The 25,319-nt window shown below is 28.6% G+C and overlaps 2 protein-coding genes across 2 annotated transcripts; one reads left to right on the top strand and one right to left on the bottom strand.

The window, feature by feature from the left end:
• Nucleotides 1-2,129: 2,129 nt before the first annotated feature.
• Nucleotides 2,130-7,723, bottom strand: LOC136091937 (uncharacterized). Its single transcript, XM_065819657.1, has 2 exons — nt 7,480-7,723; nt 2,130-2,551 (listed from the first exon to the last, which is right to left on the bottom strand). Exons 1-2 carry the CDS (start codon nt 7,721-7,723, stop codon nt 2,130-2,132), a joined length of 666 nt encoding a protein of 221 aa, XP_065675729.1.
• An 8,785-nt stretch (nt 7,724-16,508) lies between these two features.
• Nucleotides 16,509-18,367, top strand: LOC136091383 (stimulator of interferon genes protein-like). Its single transcript, XM_065818869.1, has 2 exons — nt 16,509-17,365; nt 17,469-18,367. The coding sequence occupies exons 1-2, from the start codon at nt 17,051-17,053 to the stop codon at nt 18,237-18,239; spliced, it is 1,086 nt and encodes a 361-aa protein (XP_065674941.1). The 5' UTR covers nt 16,509-17,050; the 3' UTR covers nt 18,240-18,367.
• The last annotated feature ends 6,952 nt before the right edge of the window (nt 18,368-25,319 follow it).

Here is a 25,319-nt window from a genome sequence, read left to right as displayed (position 1 = left end):
TCCCTATTTTCAAAAATTCTGAAGAGCGATCTGATTCTTTTAACTACCGTATTATTAGTATTCTTCCTACCATAAGCAAAGTTTTTAAACCTTTAATTAACAAACACCAAATCTCTCATCTTGAATCTAATAACTTACTTTCTTATCATCAATATGAATTTCGATCTATTCAGTCTAGAGCCGATTTGCTAACAGTAATAACCAATAGGTTTTATCAAGCATTAGATAAAGGTGGAGAGGTTAAGGCCATTGCTCTTGACATTTCTAAAGCTTTTGATAAAGTTTGGCATGCTGGTCTTCTCCATAAGCTTTTTTATTACGGTGTATTAGGTAACAACTTTAAGATTATTGAATCTTTCATTTCCAATCGTAGAATAAAAGTTGTCCTTAATGGACAGCACTTTTCTTCATGTCCTGTAACTTCAGGGGTTCCTCAAGATCAATCCTTGGCCCTATACTCTTTTTAATTTACATTAATGATCTTTCAGATATTCTCACATCTAAGGTGGCATTGTTTGCTGATGATACTAGCATTTTATTCTTTTTTTTTTTTTTTTTTTTTAATTATTTCAGTTTACAAAGTCAGTCGTTATACAATAAAATAAACTATTAAAATACTTTTACAAATATATAAATATAGCAGACTAACAATATAAACTAGGTTTCCGAAAGAAGATCACAAGGATCTTGTCATCGGGACCTTATAAAATATAATAAAATAGATAGTTTTTTACATCTTTTTTAATATTTTTTTATTTACAATAATTGTAAAGTGCAAGGTATTATGAAGAATACATATATATTAATCTTTTACACGAGTTAAACTGTAACTAATATAAACTAGCAAAATATTGTAAACAATATAAAATACAAAACGTGAGAAAAAATAAAAATAAAAAAAGTTCACAAATTAAGTTAAAATAACAAGAAATTAAATTTTTTCAAGTGATTAGTAATATTGTAAAATGTTATCTTGAGAAAGAATAAAATTTTTTGCTTTGTTTTTAAAAAGATGAAGAGGATTAGTTAGATCAAAATCAAAATTTGGCAAAACAAGTTTATTCCACAGGTGTGGCGCACGATAGGCAAGATTAAAATTTGTGTGACAAAAAGGTTTTTCTAAAAAATTTATATTTCCAAGTTCGTATTTGTTGGTTGGTTTTAAATTGAAGAGATCTTTAAAGACTGGAGGAGATAGATCGTTTTTCCACATATAAACAAAACATAAAATTTTCATATATATTTAAATTTCTCATTTCAATAGAGTAAGGTTTACAATGAGAAAAACGATCAACAAAGTTAATTATGCGAATTGCCCGTTTCTGACAGCGATAAAGACGTTGTAGTTTACTTTTTTCAGTACTTCCCCAGGCAGTATTTGCATAGTTTAAGTAACAATGAATAAATGAAAAATAGAGTTGTCTTAAACTTATCTTATTGAGATAATTTCGAGCTTTGTATAAAACTCCAATGTTTTTAGAGACTTTGGAGCATATATAATTAATGTGTTGATTTCAAATAATGATCTCTTTTAATTTCAATATTGTCAATAAAGATTTGAGGCAAGTTTGAGGGTAAGGAGTTTTTTTTCTTAAGCGAATGAAAAAGTGTCCATTTAATTTTTTCGGTGTTTAGTGTTAGTTTATTAGATTTGAACCAGTGAGATAAATGTTCAAGTTCTTTATTTGCTGTAGCAAAAAGTTTGTTAATATCACTCTTAGAGACAAATAAATTAGTATCATCTGCGAACATGATGCTCATCAGATTAGTTGCTTTATTTAGATCGTTTATATAGATTAAAAAAGGAGTGGTCCAAGGATTGAACCTTGTGGAACCCCGCATGTTATATTTAGACAATTGTTTTGATAGCTGTCATTACCAATAACAAATTGTTTTCTATTCGATAAGTAACTTTTGAACCACCTTAACACTTGTTTATTTATTCCATAGTACTTCAGCTTTTCAAGTAAAATGTGATGGTTGACCGTATCGAAGGCTTTCGATAGGTCAATAAAAATACCTAAAGTATATTTTGATTGTTCAAAAGATTTTGAGATTTCATTTACAAATTGGATGATGGCATGCTCCGTTGAGTTATCCTTTTTAAAACTAAACTGATTAGCGTATAGTTAGTTATTTTTGTCAAGATGTTTGTATACTCTGTTACACATAATTCTTTCTAAAACTTTCGAAAATATAGAAAGCATAGAGATGGGGCGATAGTTTGTTATTTTAGATTGATCTCCCTCTTTATAAATAGGAGTCACTTGAGCAATTTTTAATTGCTCTGGAAAAATTCCTTGTTTAATTGATGCGCTAAAAACTTTAAAGAAAACATCTTTTAATTGCTCGAAACAATCTATAATCACATTTCCGTTTATTTCATCTGATCCACGTGATTTATTCTTTTTAATAGATTTGAATGCCCTTTCAAGTTCTTCAGTTGATAAATCAGAGGACAACTCATCAGAGCATACGCACTTATCCAATGGTAATAAGAAGTCACTAAATAAGGCTTTGGTATTAGGGATCTTAATTGATAGTTTAGGACCTATTTCAGTAAAAAATTTATTAAATTCATGTGATATTGCGTTTGGTTATCAATTTTAATCATTTGTGGTAGAAAACCTAAGCATGATTTTTTTTTTCCAGTAATTTCCTTCATTATTTTCCAAATGCGCTTTGTGTTATTTTTAAATTTGTTAATTAATTCTGAATAATAATTTTTTTTTTTTAAGTTTTTACGAATTTTCTCAAACAAATATTTATAATTTTTGTAAATTTTTTCGTTTGCAGTTGTTTTTGTTTTAAGAAAAGTTATATACAACTTTTGTTTGATTTTCGATGATTTTTTTAATCCCTTGGTAATCCAAGGAGAGTTCAAACGTAAAGATAGCTGGTTTTGTAGGCCAGTGCACTGGCCTACAAAAATTCCTTGATACGTCGCTAGGCAGTATATTCATTTTTGTTATATTCATTTATTATAAAAAAAGTGCACAACTTTGGAGCTCTTCAAACCGAATTGCGCCTATGCATGTTTGCACTTATTCTTGCACTTAACACTTATATTATTTTGCAACTATTTCACCCTTACAAAAGATTCACATTTATACAAGATTAGATTTTTGCAGATTTGCAGATATAAAAATCGCACTTTTTAAATGCAAGTTTTATAGAATTCTTGTAGTATATGACTCCTTCTGGTGGGTATTTTAGTCTTAATGGCGATCAAATAGATCAGACTATTAGATTACATAAAATCATGAACGCAGGGTCTTTCAGATAGTGGGGGACGGGGAACAGGAGAGGAAATTTAGTGGCTTTTTTTTCTCTGAATTTAGGGGTCCCATTCAAAATTTAATCAATTTTTTTAGGAATACCTGTTAAAAGCTAGGGCCTTTGATATATATATATATATATATATATATATATATATATATATATATATATATATATATATATATATATATATATATATATATATATATATATATATATATATATATATATATATATATATTGGGCGTGAGTAGGTGTCACGTAAGGAGTGCCATTACAGCTTTTACCAACTGAAAAAAAATAATAATAAGATAAATGAGGTCCTCGTTTTTTAGAATTTGCCACAAATCCCCCCCCCTCCCCCGATTCCTCGCGGCGGGCGTATTATTATTCCTAATTTTATAATATTATTATGATATTATAAAATTAGGAATAATGTTTTTTATTAAATATCCTTAAATAAAAATGAAGTTCTCAAAATGAGAATCAAGTTCTTAAAATAAGAATCAGGTTCTTAAAATAAGAATCAGGTTCTTAAAACAAGAATCAAATTCCTAAAATAAGAATCAGGTTCTTAAAACAAGAATCAAGTTCTTAAAATAAGAACAAAAATTCTTGACCTAGAATCTTGGATTTTGCTGTGTAGTATACTAATCTTTATATACTCATAAATAGTAAATTTTTCTACAATTTTTAAAAATAAATAAATAACAATAATTTTTAAAAATTGTTAGTTAGAATCACAAATAATCATAAATAGCAATTTACTGAGTAATTAAGAACGATAAGAAAAGCCTAAAAATGCCTAAAATAAATAAAAAATAATAATTTAAAAAAATGCTAGTTTGAATTACTGAATAGATAGAGGAAAGGGGGGTAATAAGTACCGCTGTGCAATTCGTACCAGCGTCATTGTTCTTTTTCTGATTCGTTGAAATTGGCGGAAACACGATAAAATCAAGCCAGCAGATGAAATATGTATACTGACCAAAAAATGGCGGAATCGAACGTTAAAGAAAGGAGGTAAGTCTGTTTCCCTTTTTTTACACTATTTGATGTAATAATTACACTGTCCTACTAGTCGTACCTTGCAGGCGTGGATATACGTAACTTATTTATATTTTTTTATGGTGTTAGCCCATCCATTCTTCTTCATTAATAAATACGTTTTTTTCCGATTCACTTTGCCCATTAAAACACTGAAGTAGAAAACTATGTTTAGTCATAGTCGGGTAAATCGTACCTGTGATGGTGGGGTAAATCGTACCTGTGGTACTAATTACCCCAACCTCTAAAGATAACAAAGAGCAGCGTTGGTACTGCTTTATGTGTGATGAGGACATTGAAGAGGATATGATCTAGTGTTTAATTTGTGAGCATGGGTACATGTTGCATGCTCATCATCTGAGTCTCAAAATGGGTCACATGATAGTTATATATGTGAATTATGTCAATAAATATATTTTACAAGCGATGAATGAACCAGTTATTGTTTTATTTATTACTTATTATTAGTGCTGAGCTTTTTTTTTCTTCATACCCTTTGGTACTTATTAGCCTCACTAGTGGTACTATTTGAACCTTCTTGTGGGTAATTAGTATCACCTTGTTTATTTTTAGTTTTTATTAGTGTGCTCTTTATTTTAATATTTACATCTTGAAATCATGATTGTTTGTTTTAGTTTCATCAATGCTTGTTTCTATCTAAAAATAAACTTTTTCCTACATTTAGTTTTATTTTTATTAATTTTTTTCCTTTGGGGGTACTATTTAGCCCCCTTTCCCCTAATTAGAAAGTGGTTTATAAGTCCAGGCACAGTTTTATTTTGGAAAACATTAAAAAAATTTTTTGATCAAATACCAATACCTAAATACCAATAAAAAGCCTGAAAATGCACAGTATAAGTCCCCAACGGAAAAAGAAAGCCAAAAAAAATTTGGTTACTATTCTATTTTCATATCATCCAATGGTAACAATTTGTTTTTTAACAATTTATCACAATTTAAAACAAAATTTAATAATTCTAGAACAAAAATTACTAAGAAATTTAATAACAATAAAAAGTCTAAAAATGCACAAATATGCTAAAATAAGGTCTTTTAGCAACAAATGAAGACGTTAGGTTTTTTTTTCCTATTTAACTTATATTGTTCGCGAGCAACAATTTACACTAATCACAGTTAAATTTTATAACCAAATTACTAAGTAATTAAATAATGATAAAAAGTATAAAAATATACAAATATAATGATTTAAGGCCCCTAGCGGCAAAGGAAGATACTAAAAATATATATCCGCACACAGAGGCGATTTTTTTTTTTTTTTTTTTTTTGGTTCACATTTGTTAATCGTAGTACAGCTTTAAATAACCAATAATAAAAATAATAATATAAACTTACAATGACAGAAAATATAACAAATATAAACAAGGTATTTGAAAGAAGATCGCAAAGATCTTGTCGTCAGAACCTTAAATAAGCATTTAACAAAGATAAGATAAAAAATAATAATAAACTTTTACATAATTGCAAGGTAAATAATCCGTGTCTGATTATTTACCTTGAGAGTATAAATTAAACCAACATATAAATTAAAAAGCAAAAAGTATAAGAACAATAAATAAAGTAAGTAGGAATAAACTTCTATAAACGTAAACATGTATATAAACAATAAAAAAGTAGACCAAAATATATTTTTAACTTTTACTACTAATAATAATTCAAAATATTATCTAATGAAAGAATGAGATTTTTCAGTTTTTTTTAACAAAAAAGGCAAAAAGTAATAGGTATTTCAAAATTAAAATTTGGCAAAACAATTTTATTCCAAAGGTGTGGCGCTTGATAGATAACATAAAATTGATTAAAGTTTGTTTGACAAAAAGGTTCGTTCAAAAAGTTATTATTTCTCAAAATATATTTACTGATTGGTTTAAAAGAGAAAAGATCTTTGATGACAGCTAGGGATAAGTTATTTATCCACATATATACAAACATAAAATATTAAATACATTTAACTCTTATATATTCAAAACTCTCATTTTAATAAAATAATGCTTCAAATGAGAGAAGCGATTTGCAAAATTGATTATACGGATTGCGCGTTTCTGACGGAGATAAAAACGTTGCAACACACTTTTTTCTGTACTTCCCCAAGCAATATTGGCACAATTTAAATAACTATGTATAAATGAGTAATAAAGTTGGATTAAGACTTTCTTATTGAGATAGATTCGTGATTTTTATAGGATCCCCATGTTTTTAGAAATATTTGTGCTTATATAATCAATATGGTGATTCCAAGTAATTTTTTCATCAAGATAAACACATAAATTTTTTGTAACAAAATCTCTTTTTATTTCCTTTTGATTGATAAAGATTTGAGGTAATTTTGATGGGAGAAATCGCTTTTTTGTAATCGAATGAAATTAAACCCATTTTGTTTTATTAGTATTCAAGGTTAACTTATTACACTTGAACTAATTAGATATATGTCTGGGTTATTCGTTTACTGTTTTAAAAAGTTCAGCAATATCATAGTTAGAAAGGAATAAGTTTGTATCATATGCATACATAATGGTCTTAAGTTTTGAAACTTTAAGTCATTCATATAAATTAAAAAAAGAGAGGTCCAAGAATTGAACCTTGTAGGGCTCCACAGGTTATATTAAGAAAAGTGGATTGATAATCATTGTTAAATGGTATTAATCGTTTTCGGTTAGATAAATAACTTTTAAACCATTTTAAAATTTTATTTTTTTCCCGTAGTATTTGAGTTTATAAATCAAAATATGGTGATCGACCGTATCAAAAACTTTTGATAGGTCAATAAAAATTCATAGCGTATATTGTGATTTTTTGAATGATTTTGAGATTTCACGTACAAATTGGATAATTGCATGTTCAGTTGAGTTATCTTTCTTGAAACCAAATTGATTGATATGTAGTAGATTATTATGATGAAAATATTTGTATATTCAATTGAACATAATTTTTTCTAGAATTTTCGAAAATGTAAAGAGAACAGAGATAGGGTGATAACTAGTGATTTCAGACTTGTCCCCTTCTTTAATAGGAATAATTTTTGCAATTTTTAATTGTTCTGAGAATACTCCTTGATGGATAGAAGCCCTAAAGATTTTAAAAAGAACAACTTTAAGTTGTTCATTGCAATCTATAACCAGTTTCCATTAATTTGACCTGCTCCAATTGCTCTATTTTTTAAAACAGATTTGAAGGCTCTTTCAAACTCATCAAACATTAATTCGGGTGATAACTCATCTGAACAAATGCAATTATTCAGGGGTTCTAGATAATCAGTAAACAAAGACTTGGTCTTACGGATTTTTTCAGTCAGCGTTGGTCCTATATGAGTGAAATATTTGTTAAATTCTTGAGCTATTGTTTTTGGTTCATATAAACTTTTGTTATCAACTCTAACCATTTGTGGCAGGAAACCAGAGCATGATTTTTTTTTTGCAAATAATTTCTTTCATTATTTGCCACGTGCACTTTGTGTCGTTTTTAAATGTATTAAATAGCCTGATATATCAGTTTTTATGATACCTATTTGTATATTATTATTGAAAATATCAGTAGTTATAATATTATCTATAAAAGTTGCTGTGTTTATTGTTACTCTAGTGGGTCGATTTCTTAAAGTAACTGACCCTGTTTCAAAAATTGCATCATAAAAATTCTTAATTTTATGGTCGTCATTATAGAGAAAACAATTCATATATAGTAAACTATATAATCTCCGACTATATAGTTTTTTGTTTTTATCATTGGTTCCTTTCTTAATGATTTGTTGTAAGGACATGCTCAGGTTTTCGCTCACGCCGTCAGGTGGCCGATACAACAATACATATTTTACAACAGCTTGGTAAAATATTTTTAGTTTGGTCATTTGTAGTTTCAATAGTTACAATTTTTTTATCGCAGTCAGAAACGCTTAAATCATTCCTAAAGCAATACTTAAACAATTTTTGTGAACATAAATTAATACTCCACCGTGGCGCTTATTTATTTTTCTCTCCATAAAAATTATATTAAAATGAGGAACATCAAAATTACTACTTAATTCATCTACTGTGATCCAAGTTTCAATTAAACAAATAATATAAAAAATGTGTTTAGTTTCTTCTAATAGATATACAAGTTTTTTAAAATTGCAATTCAAACTGTTTATATTGAGGTGGAGAATTACAATTTGATTATTATTTTTTTCGCGAGCATTTTTAAAAAGAAACCCTTCTAGTTGGCTTGGAAAACGATACGAACAATCGCGTAAAATACTGCGATAAAAATTATTTTCAGGGTCTAGGTTTTCTTTTGAAGAAAAGAGATTTGTTTCATATAGATTAAAAAAAAAGGATTCAAAGTTATTAGTCATAGCCGTGATAATAAATGGAAAAAAAACACCAAAGTATTTCTTTTAAGGAGTGCTAGTTATTTGTTAAGATTTCAGAATTATTATTAAGATAAATAATTTTGTCATATCTTACCGTTACATTTTCACTATTTGAGCGCCTTTGTTTAACTTGGCAAATAACTTTTTTGAATTGCAACGGTCTCACGAGAATAGTCTTCGTTAATGAAAGAATTCGTGCCTTTCAGTTGATGAGATTCTTTCAAGATTCATATTTTGTGTTTGTATTTCTGCAGGTTAAGTACTATTATCCTTGGTTGTCCATCTTTCTTCAATCCAGTGCTCGAAGATTGTTTGATTTTCTGATTTTAGCGTTTAGTAAACGGCAGTTATTGTTAAAAAAAAAACCCAGCTGCGACCATGTATTCTTTATGATATATTTTTTAGTTCAAGATCGACGACATTTTTGCTTTTATAAAAAGACCAGTTTAAAGTTAAGATATTTGTTTAAGGAATATAGTTTTTTTTTTAATTTTATTTAACACATCGAACCGTTATTGTTTAAATAAAAATTTTTTTTATTATTTTAATGTTTTCAAAAAAGGAAAAAAAAGGAAAAGAAAATCATTTCACTATAAATACATAAAAATCAAATATTTGAGTATTCGATTCCAACCAAATGCCGCTCTCTTGAAATTGGTATTAATGATATTTAGGATGTATAAAGGTTGTTTAATACTATTAAATAAAATCAACTGCGACTAGCTATAATTTAAACTTAAAATCGATTTTAAAAATTCAAGATTTTAGACTAATTTAATTCTTACTTTACAATGCATTGTGATATGAAAAAATTTATTTGTCTGGAAATTTGAAGTTTATTTGATATTATATGATTATATGAAGACTAATTAGTTGATAATTGCAGCGATTAGATTACAATTATGTTCTGAAAGTAATAAAATTATAAATTTTCACTAAATAATAGATATTTAAATTTTCTCTTGAAGTAGCATTATTAAAACTCCTATCTTATAAATAATCAAGTTATCTTATAAAAATGTTTAATAACATAACTCGACTTGAAGTATTTGAAAAAATTAACGACACTATTTCATCACAACTTACGTCAAGACAAATCATCGATCAGTATAAATAGTATGCTCAAAAACGAATTAAATATATTCATTAATTTATAAAATAAAAATGACGATTTTACTCGTTTTGAAAAAGCTCTTCTCGAATTTGTATGCAAATGGCGATCAAAACATAGCAAAAAACATTTTTGAAATAAAAGCAAATTTTTAAGTAGCGAGTCATTTTGGCTTAATAATAAAATTTTGCCTTTAATTATTCAGCAATCTAGCGAACAATCATCACAAACCGTCTATTTAAAAGTTTTTTGTTTAAATGAACAGTCATTTGGGAGACCATGTCAAAAAAACGAGGATATGTCCTACCGAAATAAACGTCGGCACGCATCCATATTGTTAGTAAATCACGACCATGATAAAATCTTACAAGCAGCAGAAATGGGTTTAAAAAAGAAAAAGCGATATAGTTTGCTGTACGTATTTAAAGAATGTTTATCAAATACAGATTCGGCAAATGAAATAAAATGTTTTATTCAGGACAAAAACAAGCAAATTGTACCAAATACGCCACTAGAGGGATTATTATTAATGACAGCTTTGAATTTATCGAAGACGCAAATATCAAGTTATGCGAAATAACTCAATTAAGTGTAATGCGAATATAAATCCAACATATAACAACTTTGCGACGAAAAAAAAAAGGTGTTATCCTGATGGTATTTGTATAGCTGAAAATGAAATGAGAGGCGAAGTTCCACTGAAAGAATTGTTACACCATACAGTTTATCGAATGCTGCAACTAACTACTGTTAAAAATAAAATATCTCAACTTGATTCTTTTGAATCCTGTATAGGAATGACTTTGTATTGCAAATGGGACTTCGACGGTGAAAGTAGCCAAAAGCAGTATAAACTAGGGTTGTTCGCCGTAAACAAAAACTTACGAAAATTTCGCATTTATATCTTCCGTATTTCAAGTTGGTATTGCGGAAGTTGTACTTGCGCAAACTCACCTTCCGTAATGCATTATACGAAAAAAATAAATAATAATTATTCCGTAATAACCCTTTACGAAAAGAAACTTGCAAAACAAATCATTTCGAAAGAATACTTGCGAACCAGTTCCTTTCGGAAGGAGCGTTATGGAATGTGCGCCTACGGAATAGGCTCGAAAGCATTCATTAAATTGTTATACAAAAAATGTTATTATTTATTTTATATATATATATATATATATATATATATATATATATATATATATATATATATATATATATATATATATATGTACATATATATATATATATATATATATATATATATATATATATATATATATATATATATATATATATATATATATATATATATATATATATATATATATATATATATATATATATATATATATATATATATATATATATATATATATATATATATATATATAGATCTATAGTTTGTTGGCTTTGGGAAGAGCGGAAGGAAAAAAGTGATTCTTACGCCAACACATACGTCACTTTTAATTACTTTTGACTTTCGTCCAACACTTTCGTGTTGGACGAAAGTCAAAACCATTAATTTAATTACAAATTAATTGTTATATAAAAAAACCACAAAAACGCAAATTTAATTGACCAGAATGTTTTTAAAAACATTCTGAATGTTTTTAAAACATTTTGAATGTTTTTAACAATATAAACAATATTTTTATTTTTATTTTTTTTAATAAAATGTTTTTATTTTTATTTTTTTTACTGTAAATCATGCGCGGAGTGTTGCTACATTGACTATCTTATAGCCTGACTCGCAAGGGAGTGCTGCTACACCGACTGACAAATAGCCTGACTCGCAAGGGAGTGCTGCTACATCGACTGACAAATAGCCTGACTTGCAAGGGAGTACTGCTACATCGACTGACAAATAGCCTAACCCGCAAGGGAGTGTTGCTACATCGACTGAGGGTTTGGTTGGGGCAGGCAGTATATATATATATATATATATATATATATATATATATATATATATATATTTTTTTTTTTTTTTTTTAAACATCTTCGCTTCCAACAAGGCTGCAAGCAGCCACTAATTAAAGTTGGAAGTTACTGTAAGAGAAAAGATGAAGATTGTAGAGCAAGATAACGATTGACGGACGATTTAAAAGATTGCAAATTATACGAATCAGGAAAGCAAGATGAAGGAAGCGAATTCCAAAGAACTGATGTTCGAGGAAAAAAACTAGACGAATAAGCGTTTTTGGAGCACTTAGGAACAGTCACAGAAAAAGGATGACACTTAATTGAATGACGAGTAACACGAGAATGAATTTTAGTAGATGGCACAAGAGACGCTAGCTCTTTAGAGCAGTGCCCATTATAGTATTTGTAGAAAAGAGAAAGAGAATATATATATATATATATATATATATATATATATATATATATATATATATATAATTATTCTATTTGAAATCAAGTGAGAGCTATTTTTAAGTATTTTATTACATAATTAAGTTTTAGCATTCATCATTTAAATTAGGTCTTTTTTTGATTTCAACGTAGGCATTGTTTCCCGATTACGCAATTGCATTCGTATGTTCAAGTTATAATCTTTATTTAATTCTTATTCATTAAATGAGATTCTAAAAAGTTTATATATATATATATATATATATATATATATATATATATATATATATATATATATATATATATATATATATATATATATATATATATATATATATATTCTTTTAAACACCATTTTAAATTACATAAATTGTAGGTAAAAAAACAAATAAAGAAAATGCTATGTGTATTCTTGTACTGTTCTTGGAATATTTTCTTCCATCAAAGTTCTAAATATAAGTCTTTGTTCCTTTAAATTCCATAATTGGACAGATTGTTTTAAAATTGCGGTGATATTGGCATCTAACACTTCCTTAGGGCGTGCAGTTTTAATTTTATTGCCCTCGATCATACATTGCAGCATATTAATACCAAATTGCTTGCATATTAGCCATATCTCACCAACAAATAAACTTTGGTTATTTATACACGGCAACTGAGTCATTATAATGGAGTAACATATGGGGTCATTAAGTAGCCTGATAAATAAGTTTAATTTGTTGTAAATAAGAATGTTCAATACAGAGTCTACTTTGAAAAAAGAGTGGAGGTAATTTTTACTATGCTTAGAAATATTAAAAAATGATTTTAAGACAGATCGTCCAACTTTATCAATATTCTGTAGAAACTTATTGTTGCAACCACCCAGTTCTAGTCCGTATAATAGCGTTGGAATAGCTAGGGAATTAAATAAATAAATAATCGTAGCAGGCTGGCAGAAGCGAATTCCGTTTCTTATAAGTGCTTTTGCAACAGATAAAAATTGCGTTATTCTTTCATTTATATTCGTTTTTTGGAGTGTTGCCGTCATATTTTTGTTCTTATTATCCCAAAGGAAACCAAGATGTTTTAAATTGCTTTGAAACTTAATAGGAGCATCGTTAACATAAATCACGTTATTGATGATCGAGCTTACTCCAGATATTAAAAATTCTGCATTTAGTTTGATAAAGTTTGATATTACATACTTTTGGACGATGTTAATAAGATTTTGAAGACCAGATATAGTTGATATAGTTATAGTTAGATATAGTTATGAAAGTTTCTAAAAAGTTTTATGAAAGTCTTGATTTTTTTATAAAAGTTCAAAACTGAAACTTATCAATATCATATAAAAAATTAGTATTTTAATTACTTAGTTAATTATATGTATTTGATTCATAAAACGTAATTAAATACATTTATTATGCCGCGTTTCGTAAGTTTTTTTCCATTAAGAACTGTTTCGCAAGTTGCGGTGCGAAAGAGTTTCGTTTCGAAAGAAATTTGGTTTTTTATCATTATTTTCAAAAATTAAACCTCAAAATGTTCAATACTGAAAATAAAATTTTATTATAAACATTTTGGTATAAAAAAGTTTTATTTTTTACAATTATATCCGTTTGGCCAACAAAATTTTTTTATAGACTTCAAAACGTCGTTTAGCGAAAGAGCTCATTTCGCAAGTGCGACTTCCGTAAGCGCTACTTTCGTATATAGCAAAATAAGTTTTATTTCGTAATTCAACTTGCGAAAGGCTACAATTCGTAAGTAGCATTTGCGAAATGAACATCGACGGTTTTTTTTGTTTCGCAAAATTCGGTACGAAAAAAAAAATTCCTGATTCTCAATATCCTTCCGAAAGAATTTTATTTTACCGGAATTGTAAGAAATCTTCCGGTTAACAACTCTAGTATAAACAAAGATTTTCCGTCCAAAAAAACAACAATGATTAATGTAATGATTTAATGTCTCATCAAAGTTTGTTTTCTATTTGCCTAGTGCCACTTAAGTTATCGTATGGTAAAAAAAATTGACAATTTGGGAAAATCAAGTGCCTTCTTCAATGCGATTCTGCTGTCCACTAAGAATTCAGTATTTTGCTGAAAACCCTTTAGTTTTAAGTGAAAAAAAAAACTTTGACAAGCAAATCAATTTGCTTGAGGAGAGTACAATGATTATTGATATGGAAATAATTGAACCAGAAGCTGAAAAGAAGCTTGTAATTGAAGTAAGCTTCGATCTTAAGCTTACAATGATTGATGGAAAAGCAGTTAATGCAATTTGTGACAACAAATCGGTTCAAATTTGTAATATTTGCAAACGTACTCCAAGATCAATGAACAAGTTAGATAAAGCTCTGATCCGTTCAACGGATTCGCAAAGCTTGGAGCTTGGGTTATCGTCATTACATACATGGATTCGATGTTTCGAGTGTATTCTGCATATAAGTTATAGACTATTAAAGAATGGCAAATATGTGGACCTGAAAATATAAAATTAGCAGCTGTAAAAAAAAAAGATTTGTTCAGTGTGAGTTTGCAAAAATTGGCCTTATTAAATTGGACTTGCCTCTTCAAGGCTGACCTGGGACAACAAATGATGGCAATGCAGCTCGTCGTGCTTTTCGTCAGCATGCAGAGTTTTCGCGAATAACAGGAGTCAAGAAAGATTTAATCTACAGGCTATATATAGCCTGTAGTATAATATGTTTCATATTTGGCTATAATAATTTTTTTATTCAAATTAATGACTGATAGTATAATGTATACATTATACTATCATTCATTAATTTGAATAAAAAAATTATTTGAATATCAGTCATTAATTTGAATAATTCAAATTAATGACTGATAGTATAATGTATACATTATACTATCATTCATTAATTTGAATAAAAAAATTATTATAGCCAAATATGAAACATATTATTTGGAAAGAGCAAATATATTTGTTCGAGAGTACTCATGGTTTTACATGTCAGCCTCAGTACACAAACTACTCATTCATAGTAGTCTGACAATATCTAGATTTATGCTACCAATTGAAATGTACTCTGAAGAAGCAATTGAAGCTCGGAATAAAGATAATAAAAATATTCGCTCACAACACACTCGTAAATTTGATCGAAAAGCTACAATGATGGACCAATTCAATTATTTAATGCTTTCGAGTGACCCAATTCTTTCATCTCTAAACTATGCAAGATCAAAATGTAAACATAAAAAAATGAACCTAGAAGGAGACGCAGTCGATCTTGATTTTGAAGTAACTGAAAAAGAAAATACAAATGATGCTAATGATGATATATATGCGGATGAGGATGATGATTTTGATGATAGAAATAAGGAACTAAAACCAATAAAAATAACTGATATAAGAAATTTAAATGAACACAATGACATTATTGGATCATCTGAAAATGAAAACACTGATTCGCCATTTTATTACTATGCTGACTTTGAATTTACTAACTAAAATTTTATTTATATTATTTTTACCTTTTGATTTGAACGAAATTATTATGTGCACTTATTTGTAAAATAGGAATAAACTTTTAACCTGGAGCTATAAAAAATAAATCCTCAGTTTTAAATATTTGTTTAATATTAACGATATAAAATATAGTAAGTGTAGTTCACTAAAAGTCTATATGCAGGATGTTCGTGACTAATAGTTTAACTATTTTTTAACATTTACAGTATATGCAAATATCTAACTTCAATTTTCTTATAGAGTCTACATTAATTTTTTAAGCTTAAAGCTTTTTTAACGTTACATTTTTTTAATCAAATCGCTGCAATTATCAACTAATTAGTCTTAATATAATCATATAATATCAAATAAACTTCAAATTTCCAGACAAATAAATTTTTTCATATCACAATGCATTGTAAAGTAAGAATTAAATTAGTCTAAAATCTTGAGTTTTCAAAATCGATTTTAAGTTTAAATTATAGCTAGTCGCAGCTGATTTTATTTAATAGTATTAAACAACCTTTATACTTCCTAAATAACATAAATTCCTATTTCAAGAGAGCGGGATTTGGTTGGAATCGAATACTTAAATATTTGATTTTTATGTATTTATAGTGAAATGATTATCATTTCTTTTTTTTCCTTTTTTGAAAACATCAAATTAATAACAAAAATTTTTATTTAAACAATAACGGTTCGATGTGTTAAATAAAATTAAAAAAAACTATATTCCTTAAACAAATATCTTAACTTTAAACTGGTCTTTTTATAAAAGCAAAAATAGTCGTCGATTTTGAATTAAAAAATATATCATAAAGAATACATGGTCGCAGCTGGGTTTTTTTTTTAACAATAACTGCCGTTTAGTAAATGCTAAAATCAGAAAATCAAACAATCTTCGAGTGACATTTAGAAAAAGGAAGATGAGGAAACTTAGAAAAACACCTTTAAAATACCAACAATTCTAAGACATATTATGAACAAATTAAATACAAATATATAACTAAAACATATACTTTTTATAAGCACTAAGTTAATATGTTTATTTAAAATAAAAAAAATTTTTACGAAAATTTGACAATTTTAAAGCCATTGTGAATGGTTCTAGCAAGCTTGCCTTCATCTCTAGCGATTAAACGGATACATTTTAGAGTAGAGTAAAAGCACCTATGTTTCATTAATAAAATAAAAAAAGTTTAGAAGTTTTGACTTTTTTGGGACTTTTGGCCACGGAAAAAATATTCTACCCCACTGTGCATTACTTTAAAACAGAAAAACACACGTAATGAAAAACATTTACGGATGAACTTGGCTAGTTTCGAAAGAAGGTTGGCTAGTTGCGAAAGTGAAGCTTGAAATCTGGGATTTTCTGCTTCAGTTTCAGAGTTATCTGCTATTAACAAATAACCTTTAAAATTTGCCTCCCGTTCCAAAATTAAAAAATGGTTGATTCTGATTTTGAACAAAATAATGGTTTCGGACATATTTTCAATAAACGTAGAGGCAGAGAATTATACATAATGTTATATTTAATGTGTTTTTTGGTTGTTGTTTATTGTTTAAACATGTTTTTTTTCCCGAGATCTTTTAAAGAAGATTCAATGCTAATACTAATGGTGATTTCCTCAATAATTATTGGAGAATTTTTGAGAAGAATTTGCTTTTTTTCTGAGGAAATATTTCATATTAAAGAGAGATATAATGGTTCAATCATATTAGCTTTCAAAAATTGTATAACTGTGGCAAGTTATTCTGGTGTATGTAAAAGTTTTTTAATAACATTGTCATTTTAAATTATTACAATTCTTTGAGGTAATTGTTTTAAAAAACTTTTACTGTAAAGTTTTTTTTCTTTTTTAGGTTATTTGTTTTATCTTAGCTTTGTCATTTTCAGTAACTCTTTACCAATCGATCTTGGGAGATAAAAAAATCCTTTCATTTACAGTATATGTAACGTATATGATTTGTAGCTCAATTGTTATGCATTTGCTAAAGTTAAAAGAACCTTCTATTATAGAGTATTCTCATTTGAATGAAGTTGAAAATAAACATTTAGCTGCAGGTTTAGCATGGGGTTATTACTTTGGTTATTTAAAAGAACAACTTCCTAAGTTAAAAATGTTAGTAGATGGAGCAGTAGCACCAAATTCTATGATTGAAGGAGATAATGCTTGTAAGTATTTAAAACCGATTATGTATATCGTTATTCCGAAAGATTGTAATTGTACAGCAAACTTGGCATGCAGTGATGATATAAAGTTTCATCGTAACTGTCTTGAGGACATTAGAAGTACTGGTGGAGTACAGGAGAGATCTTACAAAAACAGTGTTTACTCCATTAAACCACGTGAACCACAAAAACCCCAAAAATATGTTATTATGGAGTATGCAACTCCTCTTAACAACTTGTATAAAATGTCAAAACATAGAGAAGCAAATTTTAATGATGAAGATCTTGAACGTGAAGTGATTTTGTTTTACAAAAAGCTTAAGTCTATTTTGAATGATGACCCAAATTGTAAAGGACGTTATAAACTAATTTTATTGTCAAGTGCTTCACAAAATAATATTGCGGATGTTTTGTATAGCGAAATAATTGATGAAGAAAAAATTTTTAATAATAATGTATGAGTTAGTTATATATGAAATGATATATAAAATGTCATAATGATATCATCATTGCAATAATAAATATATGTTTTATAATATATGCATATTTTATATAGTTATATATTTTATAATAGTTGCATTAGTAATGTTTCCATATTAAAATTTGAGAAAATGAAAAATAAAAAATCTTTCTGAAATGTAAAAATTTTTAAATTTTTCTTTTTTCTTTTTATAAAACTTAAAATAAATTTTGATAAAATTAAAGTTAATCTGTTTGCTACCATTTTAATAGTATTATATTTTTAACTGTCAGCATCACCTATTTTTTGAATTTTTTTGTGTTTTAAAATAATTTTTTTTTATTTGTAAATATTAACAGTAATTTGTGTTTTATTTGTTACTTTGGAATATCAACAAATGCAAATTTTGAAATCATTTATATTTTTATAGCTTTAAAAAAGTAATGAGGGAACTAAAAATGGGTGGTAGTGAGTAAGGGAACTAAAAAGGGATGGTAGTCTTAAATTCTTCCCTAACTTTACATTAATTGTTTAAAATTTGTTGTTATATTTTTATATCATATTTAATAAAGAAATTAAATTAGGGAGAAATAGTTTTACATCAAATTTAATAAGGGAATAATAAATTGTTTATAGACTTAATATATTTGGAGTTCATGCTTTTTATAATTTCTATTTGGTTTAGTTTAGTTTGAATTATAATATATACATTGTTGTTAAGATTTTAATAGTACATACTAACAAATAATAAATGTCATTTTTAATGTGATATTTTTAATTAATAGAGTCAAATGGAATGGTTAAGGATTTTAATTATTTTTTACGAAAAAAAGATTTTTAATTTTTTTTTTAAAGTTGCAGAGAATATTGAACTGTATTTAAATATATAAAAATCAAATAATTATTTTTTTAAGTATGAATTTCTTTTTGAACAGCCGGAGTTACTTCAACATTGAAGGTTGTTTGCAGACAGGGTGACTTTTGAGGTGACTTTGGAGCTGATGCTATGCGACATATGCTGATGCTAGATGTTAGTGTAGATTCAGAGGGCAGTGGCTGAGGTAGTGTAGTTCCTGGTACTAGTATTGGTGATGGTACTTTCATAGATTCTGGTTGTTGAGATGATGAAGGCTCAGATTCAGATGACGGTCTTTCAAATGTATTAGCAATTTGCAACTTTGACTGATCGATTTTATTGATGTCGAGTGGAAATAAACCAGTATTCTGAAACCCAGTGACTATTTGGGTACGCGTAAAAACTTCACCAATGCTGAAAACTTTTTTTTGCAGGAGGCTAAAACATTTTTTTGATAAATTGCTAAACTTTGTCTCTGCATAAAACTGTTGAAGTAATTTGCGCCTAACTCTTTTGACATAAAACACCGACATTTAGTGGCTAGACATCACAAACTCTTTTCACAATAAACACCGCCATCTAGTGGTTGCAGAATATGTGACTGGTAAGCAAATTAACAAGATATTGTTTTCGATACAAATAAGTACGACCCGATATTGGAATGTGTCACATGACCATCTGCAACTAAAATATGAATACCTAAAATTAGATAACTACAATTAGATTGATGTAATCCTTTGTGAATGTAAAATTAGATAACTACAATTAGATTGATGTAATCCTTTGTGAATGTAAAATTAGATAAATATAATTAGATAAACTAGATTAAACTAATTACCTAGAATTTTCTTAAGGGCGGGAACATAAACGTTAGTGAGCCACTGCGCAAGTTGCTCATCTTCCATCCATCCGGATGGAGATATAGCGTACATGGCATCATCTGGACTACTTAAACACTAATCTCTGTACAGACCTTTTTTTTGATTTAAAAATAATGTATGAAGCAAGACGATTACCAGCAGCATTATTGCAATTTCAAACTGAATAATTGATTTTTTCATTGTTGCCAACCAATTTCAATGGTCGTTTTGCACCACGCCGGCAAACTATATTTTGCTTACCTTGATCACCAGAGAAGCCAATTTCATCAAAACTCCACAAATGACATGGAGTATTTTTGTTGATACCTGCTACGTTGAATCCTCTTTGGAGTGTCTTGAAATACTTTGCTACTAATTTTTGCGCGCAAAAAGCGACAAGGATGATGAGTAAATACGCCAGTCTCTCTTTTGAATTTCACCATTTTTCAACAGCAAAAAAAATAGTTCAGAGAGCAGTACTTTTAATATACTTTTGCAATTTTTTTGTATTTTTCAAAATCTTTGTCTGTAATATTTTGATCCAGAACCTTTGCGCTTCCTTCAAATGCCTCCACAATTCTGGATTAGATTGACATACCGAAAAACTAAACTGAATCAAAAAATAACTGTTCAGTTATTATTAGTATTTTTGTTTTAAATTTTCAGGTAAAAAGTTACGTATGCAACAAAAGTTTTTAAATTTAAGCTCATAACATAACCTATTTTTCTGCTATTTGAAGTGGACGAAAATATAACGAGACCATACCAGACGACCAAACGGAACTAACTAATGCACTACACCATCACACTTGTAGACATAACCAGTATTACAACTTGCTTTTTGCAGCAATTCATTGCTTATAAAATAAGCCTTTTCAGCCTTTTTATTAATTAAAAAATGTATATATATATATATATATATATATATATATATATATATATATATATATATATATATATATATATATATATATATATATATATATATATATATATACAGTATTGGACAAAACATTTGCAACCAACATCGAACAATGCTAAAAAGTGTTCCTAATTTTACTTGTTTTAAAAACGAAACGAACTATACTACCACAGCAAACAGTTCAGGAGTCTGGAGTCATAGCATGCCATGACATGAGCAATCAGCTGACAGGTGACATCACACAGGCAGAATTTCGTTGACAAGTGCCATTTTGCAGCGGACAAAACAAGTGCAACTTTTTTGGTTTGTTTCATTTTCTTAAGTCTGGTCCGTGTCAACGTCACGGAAGTTTTTTAATAATTAAAGGAAGTATCCAGAAGTTTCCAGAAGTTTCCAGAAGCATGCAGAAGCTTCCAGAAGTTTCCAGAAGAAGCATCTTGAAGCATCCAGTAGCATCCAGAAATATCCAGAAACATTCAGAAGCATCCAGACGCATCCAGAAGCTTCCAGAAGCATCGAAAAGAAGCATCTAGAATCTTCCAGAACAGGTTCACACAGGTTCATTTTACAATATAAAAGACATGTAAATTGACATGTAATTCAGTTAGTATATGGAAGTCAATCAGTCAGTATTATCAAGACAGTTTATCGAAGTGAGTTTTATCAAAGTGTTTTATCGAAGAACATCAATACAAGAAGTGAAATACAACAAGTGTTTCATTACATCAATACAGTCCACATCCAACCAAGACGTTGTGTTCCACATTGTATCATCACAAGGTAAATGTAACACGGTAAGCCTTGAGAAGCGTGATTATTTATTTTTATTATTTTTATGACTTCAAGTGCAAAAATGGCTCCCGACAGTCTTGGATTGGAACTAAGAAAGGAAATTATTGGCGATTACGTAAGTGGAATGTCACAAAAAAGTATTTGTGATAAATATCGCGTGAAAAAATGGACCGTATCTAGACTATGTTCCAAATATCGTTCTACGGGGAAGTTGGCAGCAGATAACAAAGGTGGGAGATCGCGTTCCACCACTTCTAGAGAGGATTCTATGATCGTCAGATCCGTCAAGAAGGATCCCTGGATATCATCAGTCGAGATACAAAAGCAATTAGAGCTTCCTGTATTGGACCGAACAATCAGACGACGTGCTGTTGAAGCCGGATTGTTTTCTCGACGCCCTGCAAAGAAACCGCTGATTTCACTAAAAAACCAGAAGAAAAGACTCCTGTTTGCTACATCTCATATTTACTGGAATGTGCAGAAATGGCGAACTTTCCTGTTCAGTGATGAATCGAAGTTCAACATCATTGGGAGCGATTGTATTTGCCGTGTACGTCGACCGGCCGGAAAACGCCTTAATTTACGTTACTGCCATAAGACCGTGAAGCAAGGTGGAGGCATTGTAATGGTCTGGGGGTGTTTTTCTGCTAACGGTCTAGGTCCAATACATCGAAATGATGGAATAATGGACCGTTTCATGTTTAAAAATACCCTGAAAGATGTTATGTTACCTCATGCTGAATGGAATATGTCAATAAAATGGGTTTTTCAGCAAGACAACGATCCGAAACACACTGCAAAAGTAGTCAAGCAGTGGTTTCAAGACAACCACCTATTGGTAATGGATTAGCCGCCTCAATCTCCGGATCTCAACCCTATCGATAACCTGTGGGAGATCGTCAACCGCAGAATTAATGGTGTTCGTAATAAGGATCAACTGTTTGAACAAATCCAAAAGGCCTGGGCAACGATTCCACAAAGTTTCATTGATCACCTGATCGAATCTATGCCTCAAAGATGCAAGGCTGTGATCGACAACAAAGGATTCGCCACGAAATATTGATAGCGAAATACAGATTGGTCAACAATTTCTCGAGTTGCACTTGTTTTGTCCAGAAGGAAATCAACTTTTTTTAATACTTTTGATTAATTTATTAATTTTCGTGTACAAATAATGAACTTTGTGATGAATAAAACTTGAAGAACTTTGTCTCTAAACAGTTACATAGTTATTTCTCTAAATTGAAAAAATGCAGTTTTGTCCGATACTATATATATATATATATATATATATATATATATATATATATATATATATATATATATATATATATATATATATATATATATATATATATATATATATATATATATATATATATATTTATTTATTTATATATTTATATATATATATATATGTAACATTAAAAAGTTAAAAGTAAAAATATAAATATAGCGAAAACAAACTAAAAGCTATAAAGTCAACTACAAAAACAGATTATAAAAATAATTTGGTACATCTGAAACCCAAAGCCAACTATAAAAACAGAGTACCGTACAAAGTTCTTATCTCACTCAGTCTTATCATTTTACGTATTAAAAAGCTGTATATTTTATACATCTTTAGGCCAATAAAATAGTGATATAGAAGCCCCAACAAACCCACAACTGCAAAGGCATATATATTCGAAAACCGAGACCCCTACAGGAACACTGTTTATTGCGTTTTTAATTATTGCGTTTTTAATTATTTTTTTGTGTGTGGTAGTGTTTGTATAATAGAACATTTTGGCAAAAAAAAATAATTAAAAATATTATTTAGTTTCAAAATGTCAACCGAGCAAACTAAACAAAGATTTTTGATTGTGGTCAAACACTTAAAAAATCCAACTTTATCGAATAGAAAGTTGGCGAAATCATTAACATTATCAAGAAGAACTGTAGATACTGTTCTTAAACGGTTTACAGAACGGAAAACTATTCAGAGAACACAAGAAAGTGGTCGAAAAAAACGCACAGCAAATCCTAGAGCTCTCAAACGGTTGGAGACTTCATTGGAAGAACATCCTGATTGGTCTGATAGATATCGAGCGAAAAAACTGAAGGTTTCCAATTTTTTTGTAGTTTTAAAGTAGTCAAAATGCCAAATCGAAACGATAAACAAAATTCAACCGCAAAGAGTCGAGCGCGAAAGTTGTATAATATTTATATTTGCTTTTAAAGATTGTCAATTTAATTTCTGATCATTCAATAGTACATAAAAATGTGGCCAGAAAACATCACGTTTGTCTAGTCACCTCTAATATACTAGAAACAACAAATATTCAAGCATAAAAATTTAAAAATAAATGTCGTAAAAAATACCTAAAGTTATTTTAAATAAAGAATAAACAAACAAACAAACAAAAAAAGCAGATATTTTTTTATTGGGCAAGTTTTTATCAAAGAAACAATAAAATAATGATTCCAAAATTTATTTAAATCATGAACAAAAAAAAATGAAAAATTTTAAAACAAGTTTCAAGTCTTTCCTAGGCTGGGGCTAATTGCAACGGAGTTAAGTTGCAACAGTGCCATTTAAAGGATGTTTTTTAAGTTACTATTTAAAAATATCTTTACATTATATAATCATAAGGATAACACGTCATAAGGATATAACCATAAAGATAACACGTCATAAGGATATAACCATAAGGATAACACGCCATTAAGATATAACCATAAGGATAACACGTCATAAGGATATAACCATAAGGATAACACGTCATAAAAATATAACCATAAGAATAACACATCATAAGGATAACACGTCATAAGGATATAACCATAAGGATAACACCTCTGCTCAAAAATAAGTAATAAAATAAAAACTGAAAAAGTTAGTTAGATTTTTTTTTGATATATGTTTCTACCCAGTCGGCATTTGGTCCTAAAAAGACGTCCTAAAAATTCACCATTAGTTCTTTCAAATTAAATATCTTGAGAACTAAAAATAAAAATCGAATTTCTTTTTTAATGTGAATAATATTTTCATAAACTTTACATACTTTAATTTAAAAAAAAAAAAATAATCAGAACAGAAAAATGGGGTGGCGAAATTACCCCAATAAAATCTAATTTGGGGGAATTTCGCCACCTGTGTTATATACAACATACATTTTTTATTTTAAATTATAAATCTTAAAAACACATTTACAATCAGTTAAATAAAAGAAATCTAACAATATTCAATAAGTAGGGGCATGGCCATTGATAACGAGTACCGGGCATGTCTCCTCCCTCCACCTTTTTTACCTATTTTTTTCTTTTTTTTTTTAGAAATGTAGGGTATTTTAGAAGAGTACCAGCCCCAGCTATTCTTTCTGGATATTGAATTCTTCCTCCTAGTGTCCTTCGAAGTATACAGTATAATTCTGCAGCTTGCTAGCATCTCAGTTCGCCAGCTTTAACTTTTGCAATGACTTTTTCCATTAGCTCTTCGCTATAATTGGTGACAGATTTTCTCTTGTGGTTTCGCGGCATTGTTGCTGATAATTGATCGATTTAATTAATTTGAATTGATTATAAGACCAACATTACCTGAGAAATTACCATAGCCAGAGAAAGGGAAATAATATTAATTATCCGATCAAAGCGCATTTCTATTAAATA

This window comes from Hydra vulgaris, chromosome 15 (assembly GCF_038396675.1).
Source record: "Hydra vulgaris chromosome 15, alternate assembly HydraT2T_AEP".
In the NCBI taxonomy this organism is placed as follows: Eukaryota; Metazoa; Cnidaria; class Hydrozoa; order Anthoathecata; family Hydridae; genus Hydra; species Hydra vulgaris.
This window is presented reverse-complemented; position numbering and strand designations above follow the sequence as displayed.

Bases quoted from the DNA above. Each gene is read 5' to 3' on its own strand.
- LOC136091937 (XM_065819657.1), bottom strand. From the start codon at position 7,723: ATGGTTAGAGTTGATAACAAAAGTTTATATGAACCAAAAACAATAGCT. The intron at 2,552-7,479 runs GTCAAATTAATG...TTACTGAAATAG, and splicing joins AAATAGAGCAATTGGAGCAG to GTCCTAAACTATCAATTAAG.
- LOC136091383 (XM_065818869.1), top strand. From the start codon at position 17,051: ATGGTTGATTCTGATTTTGAACAAAATAATGGTTTCGGACATATTTTC. The intron at 17,366-17,468 runs GTATGTAAAAGT...TTTCTTTTTTAG, and splicing joins CTGTGGCAAGTTATTCTGGT to GTTATTTGTTTTATCTTAGC.